General features: G+C 41.6%; 1 protein-coding gene and 1 non-coding gene across 2 annotated transcripts; both read right to left on the bottom strand.

Annotated features, from left to right (window-relative positions):
* Nucleotides 1-251: 251 nt before the first annotated feature.
* On the bottom strand, nucleotides 252-3,928 carry LOC104761370 (oligopeptide transporter 9). Its single transcript, XM_010484450.3, has 6 exons — nucleotides 3,196-3,928; nucleotides 2,700-2,797; nucleotides 2,044-2,613; nucleotides 1,659-1,920; nucleotides 1,128-1,310; nucleotides 252-1,053 (listed from the first exon to the last, which is right to left on the bottom strand). The coding sequence occupies exons 1-6, from the start codon at nucleotides 3,685-3,687 to the stop codon at nucleotides 433-435; spliced, it is 2,226 nt and encodes a 741-aa protein (XP_010482752.1). The 5' UTR covers nucleotides 3,688-3,928; the 3' UTR covers nucleotides 252-432.
* Nucleotides 3,929-6,644: 2,716 nt separating this feature from the next.
* Nucleotides 6,645-6,751, bottom strand: LOC147922960 (small nucleolar RNA R71). Its single transcript, XR_015589875.1, has one exon. It is a non-coding gene; the product is annotated as a small nucleolar RNA R71 (small nucleolar RNA).
* Between the last annotated feature and the right edge of the window lie 11,852 nt (nucleotides 6,752-18,603).

Raw genomic sequence — 18,603 nt, 5'->3', positions numbered from 1 at the left:
CTTATGATAAATCTGAATAATTTCAGTTTTAATATCCGACAATGATATATACTCAAAATATTTCTTAAGAAAATTCTCTAATTACATTTAAAAAATAAATAGAAAGTTACACTTACTCGTCCTAACTCTTCGTTCGATATATTTCACTTAAAATCACTTTTCTCACGATAATGTTTTCTACTAATTAATGATATAAATCTTGATAAAGGTTTCTAAAGGTTGATACATTTTCATGCACAATTAAAAATATCATCAATAGAGGCTATATATAACAATGAATTGCCATCATATAAATTTTATTTTTATATTTACATATAAAGATCCTAAGGATATCCAATACTCGAGCTGTTGTAGAGTTATGTACAAAACAAATTTAAAAACTAGTTCCGAAAGAAAATCTAATCAAAGGGGTTTGTATTTTAAGTGACAAGGTCAGAAAACAGGACATCCATGCATCATTACGCCTTTAGCGGTAGGACAAGAGGCGAGGCTACAGTTTGTGCTATCATCAGCGTTTCCCCACCATAACAATCCAATTCCTTTGCGTCCAAGCGATAGGAATATCAGTATTGTCATAAAAGCAGTTCCCGCGTCTAAACCGCCTGAAAGAACGTAGTTATACTTTTTCCACCACTCTCTCTTGTACTTAAACAAAAAGTGTCCAAACACAAATGCCACAATACACCAACTCGTGAAGTTAACCGCCATCGCGGGTGGCATCATGGAGGTTGCTCCTAAAATGACTGGAAAATGGATCTTCGAGATCCATTTGTGAGCTGGAAACGCTTTGGTCGCTAGCCAGACAAAGAAAGGACAAATTGCACCTACGAGGAAGAACCAATTTATGGCTGAGTATTCCCCTAAGTCACCGAACATTCTACGTGGTCCCACAAGTCCCCAAATCACAGAAGCATCAAAGAAGACACGGTCCATCGGACAGGTCCATTCGCTGTCTGGAGGAAGCAAAGATTTGTCACATAGATGAGGAATGTCTACCATTAACCACCAAGCAGTTCCTGTGTACACTATCACTGCCACAAGCGTCCCAACCACCTGAAAACATTGTGTTAGTATATATTTAGATTGTGTTTTAACAAATAATTAACGATGGTCAAAGATGCAATAACCTGTGCCATGAACATGCTTCTAGGAGGGATCTTCATGTAGAGACCAAGTTTGAAGTCTTGGATGAATGTTAGAGCCTGAGTCATGCTGATGTATCCATACACTTTGAAGCACATGTTCGCAACCGGACGTTCTGGATAGATATACCCGATTACATATTCCGTTATGACGTTCAAACCCGGTGCCTAAAGCAATAGAAGCCTTGTTAAAATAAACTTGTCACTTACCTAAAAATTAAAATAAAGAGCTGTGGCTCTAACTAGTCAATGATAATGAACAAGGCATATATGAATGGAATATGATTTGTAAAAGAAAGTACTAAAAAATAATAAAACTCTTATGACAAAAAAATAAATAATAATAAAACTCCTTTTTAAAGTTTGTTTACATTTTTTTTTTCAGTTTTTCTTAGAGGAATGTGCGAATTATTTTCATGATTTTGTTTTATATAGTTATGCTTCCTACACAATTGAAAAGAATAATTTTAAAACTCTAATTTGCTTCTTTACTTTCATGTAGTTTTAAGTAAGTACCTGATTAGTGGTGGCTACGATAACACCAATAAGAGGAGTGAAGAAGACGGCAATAACACAAGCTAGCAACACTCCCCACCAAGGTAGCTGCACGGTTGCATTGTAGTAGAAAGAGATGAACATGATGAGCGCAATGTTAAGTACGAGGATCACATAAAACCACCACATGGGAACTTCCCTATAGTTTTTCTTCATGATTCTCGTGTGTAAATCCATTTTCTTGTTCCTTTGAAAAGCACCTCTTGTTTGTTTCCATAAATCCCTGTAAAATAGAAGGAAAATAGTTAGATAACTTCGATCAAGACTAGTCTCAGACATTTAGTTTGGATAAACAAAAAGAAGAAGTAAAATGTAGTTATAAGGAACTGATTGAGTTACACGTTACCTTCCATTGAAAAGTAAAACATGGACAATAGTTGCGGACAAAGTAGCAAACCCTAGCCCATATGTCATTGCAAAGAAAGTGCTCATATGAATAGGACCAGTCTTTGCATAGATTTCGCGGTCGAGATGAAACTTATTATCAATGATGCTTAAAACATCATAGGAAGAGCCATTTCCCATGAAAAGCCCACTTGAGAAGATGGGATATGTTTTGGCCTTGTATATATTTAGCCAATAACAAATCGGGGTGGCGACATACATGATCCCGGCAAAACCGATGGCTACATTGATGGTAGCGAATAAGGGACTCGCGAGTGGGCTACCCAAGTAAGAACTAATTGTAGCCCAGTCAATACCAATTGCGCCAATACCAAGACCTTGTTCACCTGAACCGAGTTGGTGGACTAAAACCGATTTGGGACTAAGCCAACAGACCCATGAGATGGAAGTTATCATTGTGAATAGATAACCAGGGAGAATGTAGTATGCAAAACTGGTCACAAGGACAATGAGGAAGAACTGGATTCGAGTCATGCCTCCCTTTCTCTTCTTTTCCTTCTCATGCAAGGCACTGCAATGATTAGTGAGCCAATTAAGTAGCTGAAGACTAATTATGAAGTTTTTTTTTTTTTATGAATGTAATATAAAGAGTATTACTTGAAGAGAGACACTTGAACTAAATTGCTTGGCCACCACATTTCACCAGGCTCAACAAGGTGTTTACGGAATAGACCAGCCCACCCAAATCCGAGAAACTACAAGGAGATTCAGTGGGTTAAAAAAGAAAAAAGTACAAAGTACACCAAAAGTAAACATTTTATTTTTGTAAGAAATGTCCAAAAAAGAGTCTCAAAACAATACAAGTAATCACGTTTTAGTCTAACCAATCAACCCAAAACTTAAAACCAAAGCCAATAACTATCCTTTACATAAGACAAAGTTGAGTTTAGTAATTTAAGAGTTATGGACTTATGGTTAATGCAAATCTCTATCTATCTATTTATAATTTAGCAATCACTCTATCGTCTAGGAGTCTAGGTTCTATATAAGCTAAAGCGAATTAAATAGATTTAAAAAAAAAAAAAAAACATACCAATTTCAAACAGATCAGTTTATGCTTATATATTAATTAGGGCACAGAAGAGTTAATCACCTGCGTAGTGATCATAAGGAGAAAAGCCGGTAGAAACGGAAGAGATCTCTTATAATAAAGCTTGATTGCACTAAGTATATGTGTCGCATAAACCGTTCCAGCTCCCGAATTAGCGAAGATTGTGATCAAAACGTGTTCCTTAACATTAAAAGGACCTGGATTCATGCTAAACTCCCACTTTGATCCTTCAAAGAACATCCTTGTCGGAAGCACTTTAGCCATCAAGTGACCAAGCGGCACTACAGCGATCTGAGCCGAGATTCCTGTAATGGTCAATGGCATCTGCCTGTACCAGAAGAACTGGTTTACGAACGAGAGTATGATACACGCGCCAAGACCTAGAGTCCACATTCTAAAAGTGAGAACCGGTAACGTTGGATCATCGGTTTTGGGAACGGTTAGCTCAACCTCCTCCACCACGCAACGGTCAAGGTCATGAACATCTCCTTCTATCTCCATGACTCTGGGCGAGTCTTCTACAATCTCGGCCATTGAAAAGAACCGAGAGGTGTTTTTTTTGGTGTGTGTGATTAGGAGTTTTGTGAAAAATGTGGTGAATCTTATATTTTATAGGGTTAATGGTGAAACAAATATTAAGATTCAGTAAAGATTCTCGTTATTGAATCTATCCATTAATCTCATTTGTATACGTAAAAGCCGTGATAATTTTGCTAACTAATCTCCTATTATCTAGACGAGATATTACAAAATGAAGTAGAAAAATTATCGCTTTGAAACAAATCCACGAAAAATGTGCTTTATCTAGAGTCCTTAAGTTGAACCAATCAAACTTTGTTTTGCCTAGAGCTTTGATTTGTTAAAACTTTTAGATAAATGTTTTAAATCTCTACAGTACTACAAACCCCAATCTACCAATCAGTCAGATTTTTTGGTCAAAACCAATCAGTCAAGATGTTGTGCACGAGTTGTGTATGTAGCTTTACACATCAATTTGGGAATATCAGTTTCAAGTAGCCGGATACTGAAATATCAAACGTTACGTATTGTTTGGGTTTGGGATATCTAATAATCCAATTCATTATCCCCTAAACGAAAATGTTTTCCTTTTCTTCTTATAACAAAATTCTAGATTTTTCACATCAATAATTTCGATCTCGTTAAACAATTATTATTTCGATTCAGAATTCTTACAACATATATAGCAAAGAGACAAGTTCAATCATATAATTAAAAACAAGAGGAAACGCCAACACTTTGAAAATAAACATGAAACAGAAGAGTTAAGTGCATAAACACTTGATAGCAATTAAACACAAAATCTCCTAGTGGATAACACAAGAATGATATGTCTATATTTTGTCTCTCCTTAGCCTATTTTTATCATGCATTTAGCTAGGATAACTCATTGGTTTGCATCGTTTTCTAGTTTTTTCTATACACTTTGCACGTCTAGGTAGCTCTTGCATCATCCTTGCATACATTGTGCATTTTGGAGTATTTCAGGTATTTAGGAAACGTTGGAAGCTATTCTCGTCCGAGCCATGGTCACCACCTTCATTCTCGTCCGAGCCATGGTCACCATCTCCGTCTCGTCCGAGCCATTGTCACCATCTCCGTTCCGTCCGAGCTATCCGTCCAAGCCATGCTCCTCAGCCTTCCATCCGAGCTATGATGACATTGGATTCCATTCGACGCACATGGACTTGATCGCACATGTCGGGAAGAAAGACGTTTGGTTTCACATGCTTCAGGAGATTACCGAACCGACGCTTTACCTTGTCGTTTTAAGTTTTAGGGCTTTCCATGTTGGACTACTATATATACATTTTGTTAAGTCTTTGCGGAGACATCTTATCTTTTAATCTCGTTTTCGTTCCCAGAAGGTTTTTAACCTAGCATCCAAAACACGTTCTCAGACTTGTATTCCGATATCGTTGAGATTTATTGAGATTTTGCATTTGATTCCTTCTACAAAGTTGTTAATCTTATTTTTATCTATCTTATTATGCTTGATTCAATGATTTCGGTGTTTGCATCCTTGACTATGATTTTCGGATCTGAGTAGTGTGGTAGTTCCTGAGGATGGGATAGATTAGGTGGAGGATCTTAGGATGTAGAGTGTTTAAGCTTTGATTGTAAAATTCCCTTCTGGACTAGAGTTAGAATTACTTGTTTCTCTCTGATCAATTGGAACTAGGTTCGAGACATTTCCGCACCCAAAAGGTGTTTGATGAAATGTCTGACCAACTAGTGCCAGAGACTTACGTTCCTAGCCTAAGAGATTAGTTGTCTAGGATGTTTGTTGACACGAATGAACTTGTCTGTCATGCCTGCTCGACCACGTTTCTCTAGCGAGAGCTAGGTATGGAAGTGGTTGCGTCTGAGTAGCTTTTGCCAAGAGATTGGATTAGCTAAGTTGTGATGTTCATTGTTTAGGGATACTTTGCTTATGGTATGTTAAACACTCCTTAGACTAGAATACTCCACCGACATCAATTACCCCATCCTTAGGACTTCTTTCTTTCTGATTTTTATTACATTCCTGGAACTGTTTCGTTTGTTCATGCTTAGAATCGTTTGCGTTTTTATTCACTTTCGCTTCTTGTCATGCATTCTTGTTTCTTGTTCTGTGACTCATTTCCATTTCGCATTTTGATCATTCTAGGACTCTTAGATAAAAACACTCTTTGAATTGGCTTAACTTGTGATTCCTTGATTGCATCTTGATTGCTAGCAACATCCCATTTGGATTGACACCTTAAATACTACAACACTTAAGGTTAATTGAACCTGCTAGGAGACACAAAAATCTTAGTATCAATTTGGCGCCGTTGCCATTTGGGATTCGTATTGTTACATTTGAGATTTCAAGTTTTGCAAGATTAAGTTCTGTTACACTTATCATTCTGAGTACTGACTTGTTTTGGTTGTTTGCTTGTTTGTTTTGCATCTCAGGAACCTGTTGATTGCAACCTTGCATGCACACCAGATCAAGAGGGCATCAGAATCTCCTTCCTGTGATCGACGAAATCAACCGGTTGCAACGCCCACGACAAGCTCGTCAACCCGTTGAGCATCTCGCACACGTCACTATGGAACAACAGCATGAACCACATCAGGGACCGCGAAACATTGGTGCTGGGGATGCACCGAACACTCACACTCAACGTGCTGGAATCGTCCCTCCCGCCGTGCCGAACAACAACTTCGAGATCAAAAGTGGTCTGATTACCATGATCCAAGGAAACAAGTTTCACGGGTTGCCTATGGAGGATCCACTCGACCACTTGGACGAGTTCGACCGTCTTTGTGGTCTCACCAAGATCAACGGCGTGAGTGAGGATGGTTACAAGTTGCGCCTCTTCCCTTTCTCCCTGGGAGACAAGGCTCATCAATGGGAGAAAAACCTTCCCAAGGGCTCAATCACCACCTGGGATGGCTGCAAGAAGGCATTCTTGGCCAAGTTTTTCTCTAACTCCAGAACGGCACGTCTCAGGAATGAGATTTCCAGTTTCACTCAGAGGAGCTCAGAATCATTCTGTGAAGCCTGGGAGCGTTTCAAGGGTTACCACAGCCAGTGTCCACACCATGGTTTCAGCAACGAGTCACTGCTGAGCACTCTATACCGTGGTGTACTTCCAAAAATCCGCATGCTGCTTGACACTGCTTCCAACGGTAATTTCTTGAACAAAGAGGTTGAGGAAGGATGGCAATTGGTTGAGAATCTCGCCCAGTCAGACGGCAACTACAATGAGGATTATGACCGCACATTTCGCGGCGACGCTGGGTCTGAAGAGAAGTACAAGAAGGACCTCAAGAATGTAAATGAGAAGCTTGACCGTATCTTGCTGAGCCAGCAGAGGAGCGTCCACTTTGTCTCTGAGGACGACCCTTTCCAAGTTCCAGATGGGGAGGGTGAGCAGAGTGAAGAGATCAGCTATGTTCAGAATCAGGGTGGCTACAACAAAGGTTACAACCCCTACAAGACGAATCCCAATTTGTCTTACCGAAGTACCAATGTTGCTAATCCACAAGATCAGGTGTACCCTCCTCAACAACAACAGCAAGGGCAACAAAAACCTTTTGTGCCTTACAATCCGGGATTCGCTCCAAAACAACAGTTCCAGCAGGGTTACCAAGCTCCCTCGGGACCACCGCCAGGATTCCGCCCTCAACCAGTTCAGCCTACACCAACCCCAGATCAAGAACTGAAGCATATGATGCAACAAATTCTTCAGGGTCAAGCTAGCGGTTCCATGGATACTGCAAAGAAGTTCGCTGACCTAAGTCAGCGGATGGAATGTTCCTACAATGATCTGAACGTCAAATTCGAAACTCTGAATTCGAAGATAAGGTACATGGAGGGCCAATCGGTTTCTACTTCTGCACCAAAGCCTGGCCAATTCCCAGGTAAAGCTGTTCAGAACCCCAAGGAGTTTGCCAGTGCCATTACGCTAAGAAGTGGGAAAACATTGCCTCCCAGGCAAGGAGTACCAGACGTCACTGAGGACAGTGCGGAATTAGATGGGGAGGATTTTGGTCAGGATGACACTCAGATGGAGAACCCCGTCGAGGCAGTCAAAGATCCAATCGAGCCAGTGAAGCAATCCGAGCCTGAAGCTGTTAAGGAGCCTGCTGTTCCTGAAGACAGACCTGCGAAGTTCATCCCTCCACCGTACAAGCCTCCTCTACCATTTCCAGTGAGGTTCAAGAAGCAGCTTACTGAGAAGTACAAAGCCTTGTTCGAAAAGCAAGTCAAGGAGATTGAGTTGAGAATGCCATTGCTAGATGCATTCGCACTTGTTCCTCACTACCAGAAATTCCTCAAGGACTTGGTGATGGAGAGATCAAAAGAAGTTCAAGGCATGGTGGTACTAAGTCTTGAGTGCAGTGCAATCATCCAGAAGAAGGTTGTACCCAAGAAGCTCAAAGATCCTGGATCATTCACTCTTCCCTGCTCCATTGGACCCATGTCTTTTGAGAGGTGCTTATGTGATCTTGGCGCTTCAGTGAATCTGATGCCATTCTCTGTGGCTAAGAGGTTGGGTTTCACAAGGTTTAAGGGATGCGACATCTCCCTCATCCTTGCAGATAGATCAGTGAGACTTCCACATGGTATCTTAGAGGACTTACCTGTCAGGATCAGAGACGTGGAAGTACCAACTGACTTCGTGGTTCTGGAAATGGATGAAGAACCTAAAGATCCTCTGATTTTAGGAAGACCGTTCCTAGCGACTGCTGGAGCCATCATTGATGTCAGAAATGGCAAGATTGATCTTAATCTGGGCGATGACTTCATCATGAAGTTTGATATCAAGGATACTTTGAAGAAGCCAACAATAGGAGGACAAGTTTTCTATATTGAAGAGATGGATAAGTTGGCTGATGAGCTGTTGGAGGAACTAGCTGAGGAGGATCATCTCAAAACTGCTCTAACCAAGGATGGAGAAGAAGGGTTCCTGCATGGGGAGACAACTTGTTACAAGAATATGCTAGATTCCCACAGAGAAACGGATGGATCAGAGGAATTCGAGCAGATATCTGACGCAAAGGAGGTACGTGCAGTTGAGACAGAGAGTTCAGAACGTGATATCTCCCACTCGACCGCGATCATTCCAGACTCCCGTGCTGATGACTGGTCGGAACTGAAAGCTCCGAAGGTAGAACTCAAAACTCTCCCTTCCGGACTCAGGTACGTTTTTCTGGGAACCAATTCTACTTATCCTGTCATAGTGAATGCTAGGTTGAGTGATGATGAATTGGGGTTGCTAGTCACTGAGCTAAAAAAGTTTAGAAAGGCCATAGGTTATTCTTTAGATGATATCAAAGGAATCTCACCTAGTCTTTGCACACATAGGATCAATCTTGAAAATGAGTCTTATGCTAGTATTGAACCCCAAAGAAGATTGAACCCTAATCTGAAAGAAGTAGTAAAGAAAGAAATCCTAAAACTGCTTGATGCTGGAGTTATCTATCCTATCTCTGATAGTACTTGGGTATCTCCAGTGCACTGTGTACCTAAGAAGGGAGGCATAACTGTGATCAAAAACGACAAAAATGAGTTAATCCCAACTAGAACCATCACAGGACATAGGATGTGTATAGATTATAGGAAGTTGAATGCTGTATCTAGGAAAGATCATTTTCCTTTGCCTTTCATTGATCAAATGTTGGAAAGACTAGCTAGTCATCCCTATTATTGTTTCCTTGATGGGTATAGTGGATTCTTCCAAATCCCTATTCACCCAAATGATCAGGAAAAGACAACCTTTACTTGTCCCTATGGCACATTTGCCTACAGACGCATGCCATTTGGTTTGTGCAATGCTCCTGCCACCTTTCAGAGGTGCATGACTTCAATTTTCTCGGATTTAATTGAGGAGTCAGTGGAAGTGTTTATGGACGACTTCTCTGTATACGGTTCCACTTTCTCCTCCTGTTTGTTAAATTTGTGCAGGGTATTGACGCGATGTGAGGAGACGAACCTGGTGCTGAACTGGGAGAAGTGCCATTTCATGGTTGAAGAAGGGATTGTTCTGGGACACAAAATTTCTGAGAAAGGGATTGAGGTTGACAAAGCTAAGATTGAGGTCATGGTTCAGCTTCAACAGCCTAAGACAGTGAAGGACATCAGGAGTTTTCTGGGACATGCTGGGTTTTACAGGAGATTCATCAAGGACTTCTCAAAAATTGCAAGACCTTTGACAAGGTTGTTGTGCAAGGAGGTTGAGTTCGAATTTGATGCAGCATGTTTGGAAGCTTTCAGCAAGATCAAGGAGGCCTTGGTTTCAGCACCCATAGTGCAAGCTCCGAATTGGGATCATCCTTTTGAGATCATGTGTGATGCTTCAGACTTTGCAGTTGGAGCAGTTCTGGGACAGCGTATTGACAAGAAGCTTCATGTCATCTACTACGCAAGTCGCACCTTGGACGAGACCCAGGGAAGGTATGCTACCACAGAGAAGGAACTCCTAGCAGTTGTGTTTGCATTCGAGAAATTCAGGAGTTATCTTGTAGGTTCGAAGGTCATTGTGTATACCGATCATGCCGCTCTGAGACACATCTACTCGAAGAAGGATACCAAACCGAGACTGCTGAGATGGATCCTGCTTCTCCAAGAGTTTGACATGGAGATAGTTGACAAGAAAGGAATAGAAAATGGAGTTGCAGACCACTTGTCAAGAATGAGGATAGAAGATGTTGTTCCAATAAATGACTCAATGCCTGAGGAACAACTTCTGGTAGCCCAGGTTTGTGAGCGGATGCATGACACAGGGGTTGAGAACCTCAAAATCAGATGCATGGCAATCACTTCTGAGACTGCACCCTGGTATGCAGATGTTGTGAATTACAAGGTATGTGGAGAAGTTCCTGATGACATGGATCCATACAGGAAGAAGAAGCTTTTCAGAGAGGTCAACCACTACTTCTGGGATGAACCCTATCTGTACAAGAGAGGTTCTGACGGTCTGTTCAGAAGATGCATAGCAGAAGGGGAAGTGCAGGGAGTGCTTGAGCATTGTCACGGTTCCGTCTACGGAGGTCATTTCGCCACATTCAAGACAGCTCAGAAGGTTCTCCAAGCAGGTCTCTGGTGGCCAACCTTGTTCAAAGACGCTCACAACTTCATCACCAAGTGTGACGCTTGTCAGAGGATGGGCAACATCACAAGGAGAAACGAGATGCCCCAAAATCCAATCCTGGAAGTGGAGATATTTGACGTCTGGGGGATAGACTTCATGGGTCCTTTCAACCCCCCATCTAATGGGAATGTCTATATCTTGGTGGCAGTTGATTATGTTTCTAAGTGGGTCGAAGCCATAGCCAGCCCCACCAATGATCACAAGGTTGTTCTGAAGCTGTTCAAAAGTATAATCTTTCCAAGGTATGGGATACCTAGAGCGGTGATCAGTGATGGTGGAACTCACTTCGTCAACAAAGTTTTTGAGAGCATGCTGAGAAAGTATGGGGTCAAGCACAAAGTGTCTACTGCGTATCACCCTCAGACCAGCGGTCAGGTTGAAGTTTCGAACAAACAGATCAAGGGTATCTTGTCAAGAATTGTTGGAGTCTCGAAGAAAGATTGGTCTGTCAAGTTGGACGAGACTCTTTGGGCATACAGAACAGCGTTCAAGACGCCAATAGGCAGAACACCGTTTCAGTTGGTATATGGTAAAGCATGTCATCTCCCTGTGGAGGTTGAGTACAAGGCACTTTGGGCAATCAAGCTGCTGAACTTGGATATTGACACAGCTCAGGCTAAGAGAACTCTTGACATCCATGAGTTGGAAGAAATAAGACTTGATGCTTATGAGAGTTCCAAGATTTACAAGGAAAGGACAAAGAATTTTCATGACAAGAAGATTATTGTCAAGGAGCTCAAAGCTGGAGATCAGGTTTTGCTGTTCAATTCCAGACTTAAGTTATTTCCTGGAAAGCTTAAGTGTAGGTGGTCTGGACCATTTACAGTCAAAGACGTTTTGCCATTTGGAGCTATCACTCTTCTGAACAAGGATGGCAGCGAATTCACTGTAAACGGCCAAAGAGTAAAAAAATATTTAGCTGATCAAATCCGCCCAGAGGGGTTTTCTGTACTCCTCCATGAACCCCAAAAAGCATAAAAAGCTGAAAAGTCAAGCTAGAGACTTTAAACAAGCTCACTTGGGAGGAAGTCCCAAAGGTATCACTGTAAATATTTTTAGGATTCTTGTGTTTTTAATTTTTGTTTTTGGTTTTCTGTGTTCAAGAATCTACAGAAGGGAGTGTGTGCAACAAAGATAGAGGATACAGAGAAAAACAGAGTGAAAAGGAGAGGGAGTGAAAAAAAAAAAAAAAAAAAAAAAAAAAAAAAAAAAAACGAAAAAACGAAAAGAAAGCAACCCACTTGCATCTCCCTCTTTGTTGGCTTCCCCTCCCACGTGAACCTCTATTATCTTCAATCACCTCACTCCCCCCCTCTCTTGTTCCCTCACAACAAACACATCACTTTATGTCTTCTTTCTTCCCATCACTCCACCACTCTTCCTTCTTTTCTCCTCTTTAAATTCAACTCTCCCCTCCCTTCACTCTTCACCCCTACCAAACAAATACTCTCCTCACGACCATTATTATTCCACTCCCTCATCACTCTTTGTTTACGTTCTCACTTTGTTCTATTACCTCTGCTCACTCTCCATCTTCGACCTGCTGCAGTTCACTCTCCATCTTCTCGCCGAAGCTCCACTCTCCCGTTCATCACCGCCGTCTCACCCCGCGCTTCCGTGAGGCATCAACCGAGCTACTGTCGCAATCTGCGTTTTGACCGAGCCACTGTGACCATCTTGCTGTCGTCCGAGCCACTGCGACCATCTTCGTGTGTTTCGCGCCATACTCACTCTCATTGATTTTTTTTGCGATTTTTATTATTGCTCGGTCACTAACCTACTAATCTTTGATTTTGAGTTTGAATTGTTTCACCTTTGCAATGTCTGACAATTTTTGGGATGAGATGTATGATAAGTATGGTTGTCAGGTTCCAGGACGTGTTGCTACTTCCAAGCCGCCTACGCAAGGCGCTGGGTCAAGCAGACCGGCCAAACCGCTCTCTAAGAGTAAGAGTCGCGGGAAGCGACCGGCACAAGCTTCACACTCAAAGGAGGACGGGAGCGATTATGAACAGGAGGAACCCGCTTTGCGCTCAACACCAGCTCCCAGAAAATCGGTCAAACGGAAGAGCACTGAGACGAAATTAACTCCCAAGGAATACTACGAGCTGTTCCAGCAGATGGAGTTTGAGGGAACAAGATATCCCCATGTTGAGACTATGCAGCAACTTGGGATTTGGGAGGATGTTCAGTATCTGTTTAGCCGGTGCCATCTGGGGGGAATCATGAACACACCAAAAAGCGGATACAGGGAGGAGACAATTCAGTTCCTCTGTACTCTGGAGACGCATCTGTATGCGGATGAGCCGGGAATGATGTCTGATGGAGGTCTGGGCTACATTACATTTCGCGTTCATGGCCAGTTCTACACTCTCAGTTTCAAAACTGTCGAAGAGATGTTTGGATTTCCCAGCGGAATAGGGACTACGCCGCAGTTCGATCGAGATGAGATATCCGCACTCTGGGCAACGATTGGGAGTGCACCCACATTCACCTCCTCGAAGACAAAAGCGCTGAACGTGCGGAGCCCAGTGTTGCGTTACTTCCAGAAGGCGGTCACCAATGCATTTTACGCTAAAGAGATTAAAGGATACATGACGAATGGCGATCTAGAGATGATCGATTTGGCGCTTAAGGGACTCTCATTCACTGCCATGGATTGCACCGCGCTGCAAGGTGACATATCCAACGCTTCCGTCTCGCTCTACCTTATCAACCACATGCTGACATACAAGCATTGGGTCTCGCGACTAAGCCTCAACCACACTCCCGGAGTGATGTGCATGGGAGGCATCGTGACTTGGTTCCTTGAGGCTGCTGGCGTCCCCCTACACTCTGAGGCGCACCCACCACGTTGGATAGACCTCCGCTACCTGCGACAGCTACGCACTTTGGATTGGGGTTTGAGGCATGGAAGGTTGCTCTACAATTTTGTGCATCCTGCGGTCGGACCTTCGAGATTACTCCTCCCTTGCGTCGAGTTGACTACAATCTTAGGTGGAGAGCATATCGAGTTTATCCCTCCTACGACAATCTTATACAACTCTGAAGCTGAAGAGGATCATGTCGACGTTGTGGAAACACGCGCGGAGCCAATGGAAGAAGACACAGAGGACTACCGCCCAGAGGAGTACCGCCCGGAGCAATTCCACTTCGAGGAGTACTCGGATCCGAGAATGTCCAAGGGGGATCGAGCCGCTCATCATAGACTCAACCTGCTGCAACAATGGGGGAAAGCCAGAGACAAAACGTTTAGCCGTTTCACCAAGAGTGTCATGAACTTCATGCGTAAGTTTAGCTGTTCGACATCCACAACCGCGGTCCCAAGGTCCATCCCCGAGGATACCATACCAATGCCAGGACGCCCTTCCGCGAACCTAGAGCGAACACCTTCTCCGATTCCATCACCCGCACGTCAATCTTCATATGTGCCACGACAGCGCCCATCTTCTCCCGTCCCTTCACGCCACTCATCACATGAATCTAGGGAGAGAAGGGGACGCGGTTTGCGTGGTTCAAAAGCCTCCTCAAGTCGTCGATCAGCGCGTCGTTCTGCAGCTCAAGCTGAGCAAGAGGTTGAGCAACAAGTTGGGCAGCAAGGTGATTATCAGCCTACGGATGTGGTAGTATTGGTCTCGGACCATGGCGAGTCTAGAGTCGACGACATGCAGTGCGACGAGCAGCCGAGCACTTATCAGAACACTCAAGCGGTTGAGCAACAAGTCGACCCACCAGGTGAGACCACTCCTGCGGATCCCGAACACGGTGAAGGACAGAGCCAGTACCACGCACCAGCTCCTTGGGCGAGCTCAGACTCCTTTTTCTACTACTGAGGTACTCCTACCTTCCTTTGTATATACCATTTCATTTCTGCATTGTTTGTATTGTGATTCTTAAATCCTCCAGCAAATTTTTCTTACACAGGAGACTGTGTATTTTAAGTTTGGGGGAGGGTTTGAGATGATGTATCTAATGTCGTGTTTTGTGATTCTTATTTCAAATCTTTGCATCATATCATGTTTGAGTCTGCATCCATCTATTTGCATAGAAAAACCATAAAAAAATTTGAAAAAAAAAATTTCGAAAATTTCCACAAAAACAGAGTGTTCATGTAGTTTGCAATTGCATATTAGGATTGAGTCTAGGTTTATTCATATAGGGTTGTTGCATTTAGCATAGGGGTTGATGATGATTGTAACCTTGTTAGCATGTTGGATTCAATAGGATAGGATCAAGGCCCTTGTTCTTAGTTCTTTGATGCTTGTTGATTGAACTTGAAAATTTAAGATTGAAGCATGTTTTGAATTGATATCATTCCCTATCTACTTGAACCTAATCCTGACTTGCAATTATCCTGTTATGCATTAAAGTTGAACTCATGGATACCATATACATACTTGGATTGTCTTTCACATTTTTACCACCCTTGTCGATCCAAGTAGCTGATTCCCATCTTTGGAACAGTTCCCCGCACCCTTAACCAACCGTTCTTTCAAGCCAATTGTATTCTTGAATGTCAGGCCTTTTTCCGAGTTGAGCTTGTTAGAAAGTGTTAGGTTCTAACCGACAAGAGTAGGATCCTGTGTAGTTCTAGTTCGCGTTATCCGGACTAGTAGGACTAGGTGAGAACTCGATTTTGGGTATTGGGTATGGATTTGTGCAGAAAAGTGAAGTGTAAACAGAAAGTAAAGGGGAGAAAGTCTTTAGGAGGGGGATGTGTTTTCAAGGTTTACAAGTCTAGTAAAGGATTTGGGTTGAGCAAAACAATGAGTTATTGGTTCTGGGCATAAAACGAAAAGATTAGACAAAGGAAAGAAAGTAAAAATGCTTATGATGTCTAGAGTCCTTAGAAGAAAAGAAAAAGAACCATAGTGATAATAAAGATTTCCCAATCTGCTAGAATGATAATAAGTGAACTTCCCCTAAGACCAAGTATAAAGAGTGAAAGAATGGGTTTGAGATGATGTTTCTGATGAAGGGTAGAGATAGGACCAACTTCGGTTTGGAATGTTCTTTGGGTAGACAGGACGCTGCTCTTGTATGTATCAGTTGGTTTCAACCTTTAGCCTTCTCTTAAGCTCAACTCATTTTTGTGAGAGAACCTTGTCATGTATTGATGAAACCACTCGAGAAGGAGACCATCTAAGTCTCCAACCCTTCACCCTAGCCAAATGAGTTCAACGACATTGCTTAGCTTGATTCACGGTTCTCTGTTAATGAATGTTAAAGGGAATGATTGATAGGATTGCATGTGTAAAAAAAAATATAGAGTTCTTTCACCATGCATCATAGAACTAAAAACAAGGACCTTGATTCTAACTATTTTATTTAGCATGTTTTAGGTTCTGAGACCCCATCTTCACACCTCTTCTCCATACTCTATTCTTGATTGTTTGCTTGAGGGCAAGCAAAGAGTAAGCTTGGGGGAGTTGATATGTCTATATTTTGTCTCTCCTTAGCCTATTTTTATCATGCATTTAGCTAGGATAACTCATTGGTTTGCATCGTTTTCTAGTTTTTTCTATACACTTTGCACGTCTAGGTAGCTCTTGCATCATCCTTGCATACATTGTGCATTTTGGAGTATTTCAGGTATTTAGGAAACGTTGGAAGCTATTCTCGTCCGAGCCATGGTCACCACCTTCATTCTCGTCCGAGCCATGGTCACCATCTCCGTCTCGTCCGAGCCATTGTCACCATCTCCGTTCCGTCCGAGCTATCCGTCCAAGCCATGCTCCTCAGCCTTCCATCCGAGCTATGATGACATTGAATTCCATTCGACGCACATGGACTTGATCGCACATGTCGGGAAGAAAGACGTTTGGTTTCACATGCTTCAGGAGATTACCGAACCGACGCTTTACCTTGTCGTTTTAAGTTTTAGGGCTTTCCATGTTGGACTACTATATATACATTTTGTTAAGTCTTTGCGGAGACATCTTATCTTTTAATCTCGTTTTCGTTCCCAGAAGGTTTTTAACCTAGCATCCAAAACACGTTCTCAGACTTGTATTCCGATATCGTTGAGATTTATTGAGATTTTGCATTTGATTCCTTCTACAAAGTTGTTAATCTTATTTTTATCTATCTTATTATGCTTGATTCAATGATTTCGGTGTTTGCATCCTTGACTATGATTTTCGGATCTGAGTAGTGTGGTAGTTCCTGAGGATGGGATAGATTAGGTGGAGGATCTTAGGATGTAGAGTGTTTAAGCTTTGATTGTAAAATTCCCTTCTGGACTAGAGTTAGAATTACTTGTTTCTCTCTGATCAATTGGAACTAGGTTCGAGACATTTCCGCACCCAAAAGGTGTTTGATGAAATGTCTGACCAACTAGTGCCAGAGACTTACGTTCCTAGCCTAAGAGATTAGTTGTCTAGGATGTTTGTTGACACGAATGAACTTGTCTGTCATGCCTGCTCGACCACGTTTCTCTAGCGAGAGCTAGGTATGGAAGTGGTTGCGTCTGAGTAGCTTTTGCCAAGAGATTGGATTAGCTAAGTTGTGATGTTCATTGTTTAGGGATACTTTGCTTATGGTATGTTAAACACTCCTTAGACTAGAATACTCCACCGACATCAATTACCCCATCCTTAGGACTTCTTTCTTTCTGATTTTTATTACATTCCTGGAACTGTTTCGTTTGTTCATGCTTAGAATCGTTTGCGTTTTTATTCACTTTCGCTTCTTGTCATGCATTCTTGTTTCTTGTTCTGTGACTCATTTCCATTTCGCATTTTGATCATTCTAGGACTCTTAGATAAAAACACTCTTTGAATTGGCTTAACTTGTGATTCCTTGATTGCATCTTGATTGCTAGCAACATCCCATTTGGATTGACACCTTAAATACTACAACACTTAAGGTTAATTGAACCTGCTAGGAGACACAAAAATCTTAGTATCAAAGAATAAATCGTTTATTTTTGGATTTTAATTGGACCTTATATCCAAATATAGGCCTTGCATGTAGTTTATCAATTAGGCCCGTCTATAATTTTCCTAAGATATTTGTGATTATCATCAAATATGAACCTAATACTAAAATCAAAACTCTATTATTCTTATTAGTTAATTTAATGATTGATAAGCACAACAATCTATAATCAAAAGAAGTTCTCATTTCTTTTGTATTTTTAAAAAAATATCAAATAGATTCTAAAATATGTTATCCCCAAAACCCACAGACACAAAATTAACCAACCAAAGTACAGACATTGACTTTTTCTTTTCTTTTTTTTTACTTTATTTTGTTGTTGTTGCTTTGTTCTGATATTTTCGTACGGTAAAAACTGATGTAGTCCCACATATTATTTAGTGGGACGTACAGAGATGATCAAAGACAAGACAGTTGTTGCGATAATACATAATAGAGTAGTGTGATGATGTTGAGATGAAAGGCCACAGCTTAATCGTGCCCACACGGTGACCAGTGGGGTGGTCCTTTCCGCAGGCTGCAATGACTCTTTTCCTCTCATTAATTCACTAATACCCAAATGCGTTTTAATTATAAGGACCAATGTTACAGCCCATAAGAGATGTGACCACTTCTCTCTTTCCTTTTCTTTTTCTTTTTTTGTCATTTTTTCATCTGAGAAAATTCTTATATAAGAAAAAAAAAAAAAAAAAAGCAAGATCATAAAGAATGTTTGTTAACATTTACTTATTTTTTTGTTTTGTTTTTGCCAATGTCTCAATTAAAAAAAATCAAAAGATTAGATGGTTTAAGAGTATATCTAGTACAGAATGTTTCTTTCATCATAATTGTCAAATCCTCTCCAGATGAAATCTTCTTTTGTTCG

This window comes from Camelina sativa, chromosome 18 (genome assembly GCF_030686135.1).
Source record: "Camelina sativa cultivar CO46 ecotype springtype chromosome 18, ASM3068613v1".
Lineage (NCBI taxonomy): Eukaryota > Viridiplantae > Streptophyta > Magnoliopsida > Brassicales > Brassicaceae > Camelina > Camelina sativa.
Note: the sequence above shows the minus strand (reverse complement) of the source record. Positions and strands in the feature narration are given on the sequence as shown.

Coding starts and splice junctions, on each gene's coding strand:
- LOC104761370 (XM_010484450.3), bottom strand. CDS start 3,687: ATGGCCGAGATTGTAGAAGACTCGCCCAGAGTCATGGAGATAGAAGGA. Junction 2,798..3,195: donor TCCTTATGATCACTACGCAG/GTGATTAACTCT, acceptor ATCTCCTTGTAG/TTTCTCGGATTTGGGTGGGC. Junction 1,311..1,658: donor TCGTAGCCACCACTAATCAG/GTACTTACTTAA, acceptor CTATTGCTTTAG/GCACCGGGTTTGAACGTCAT.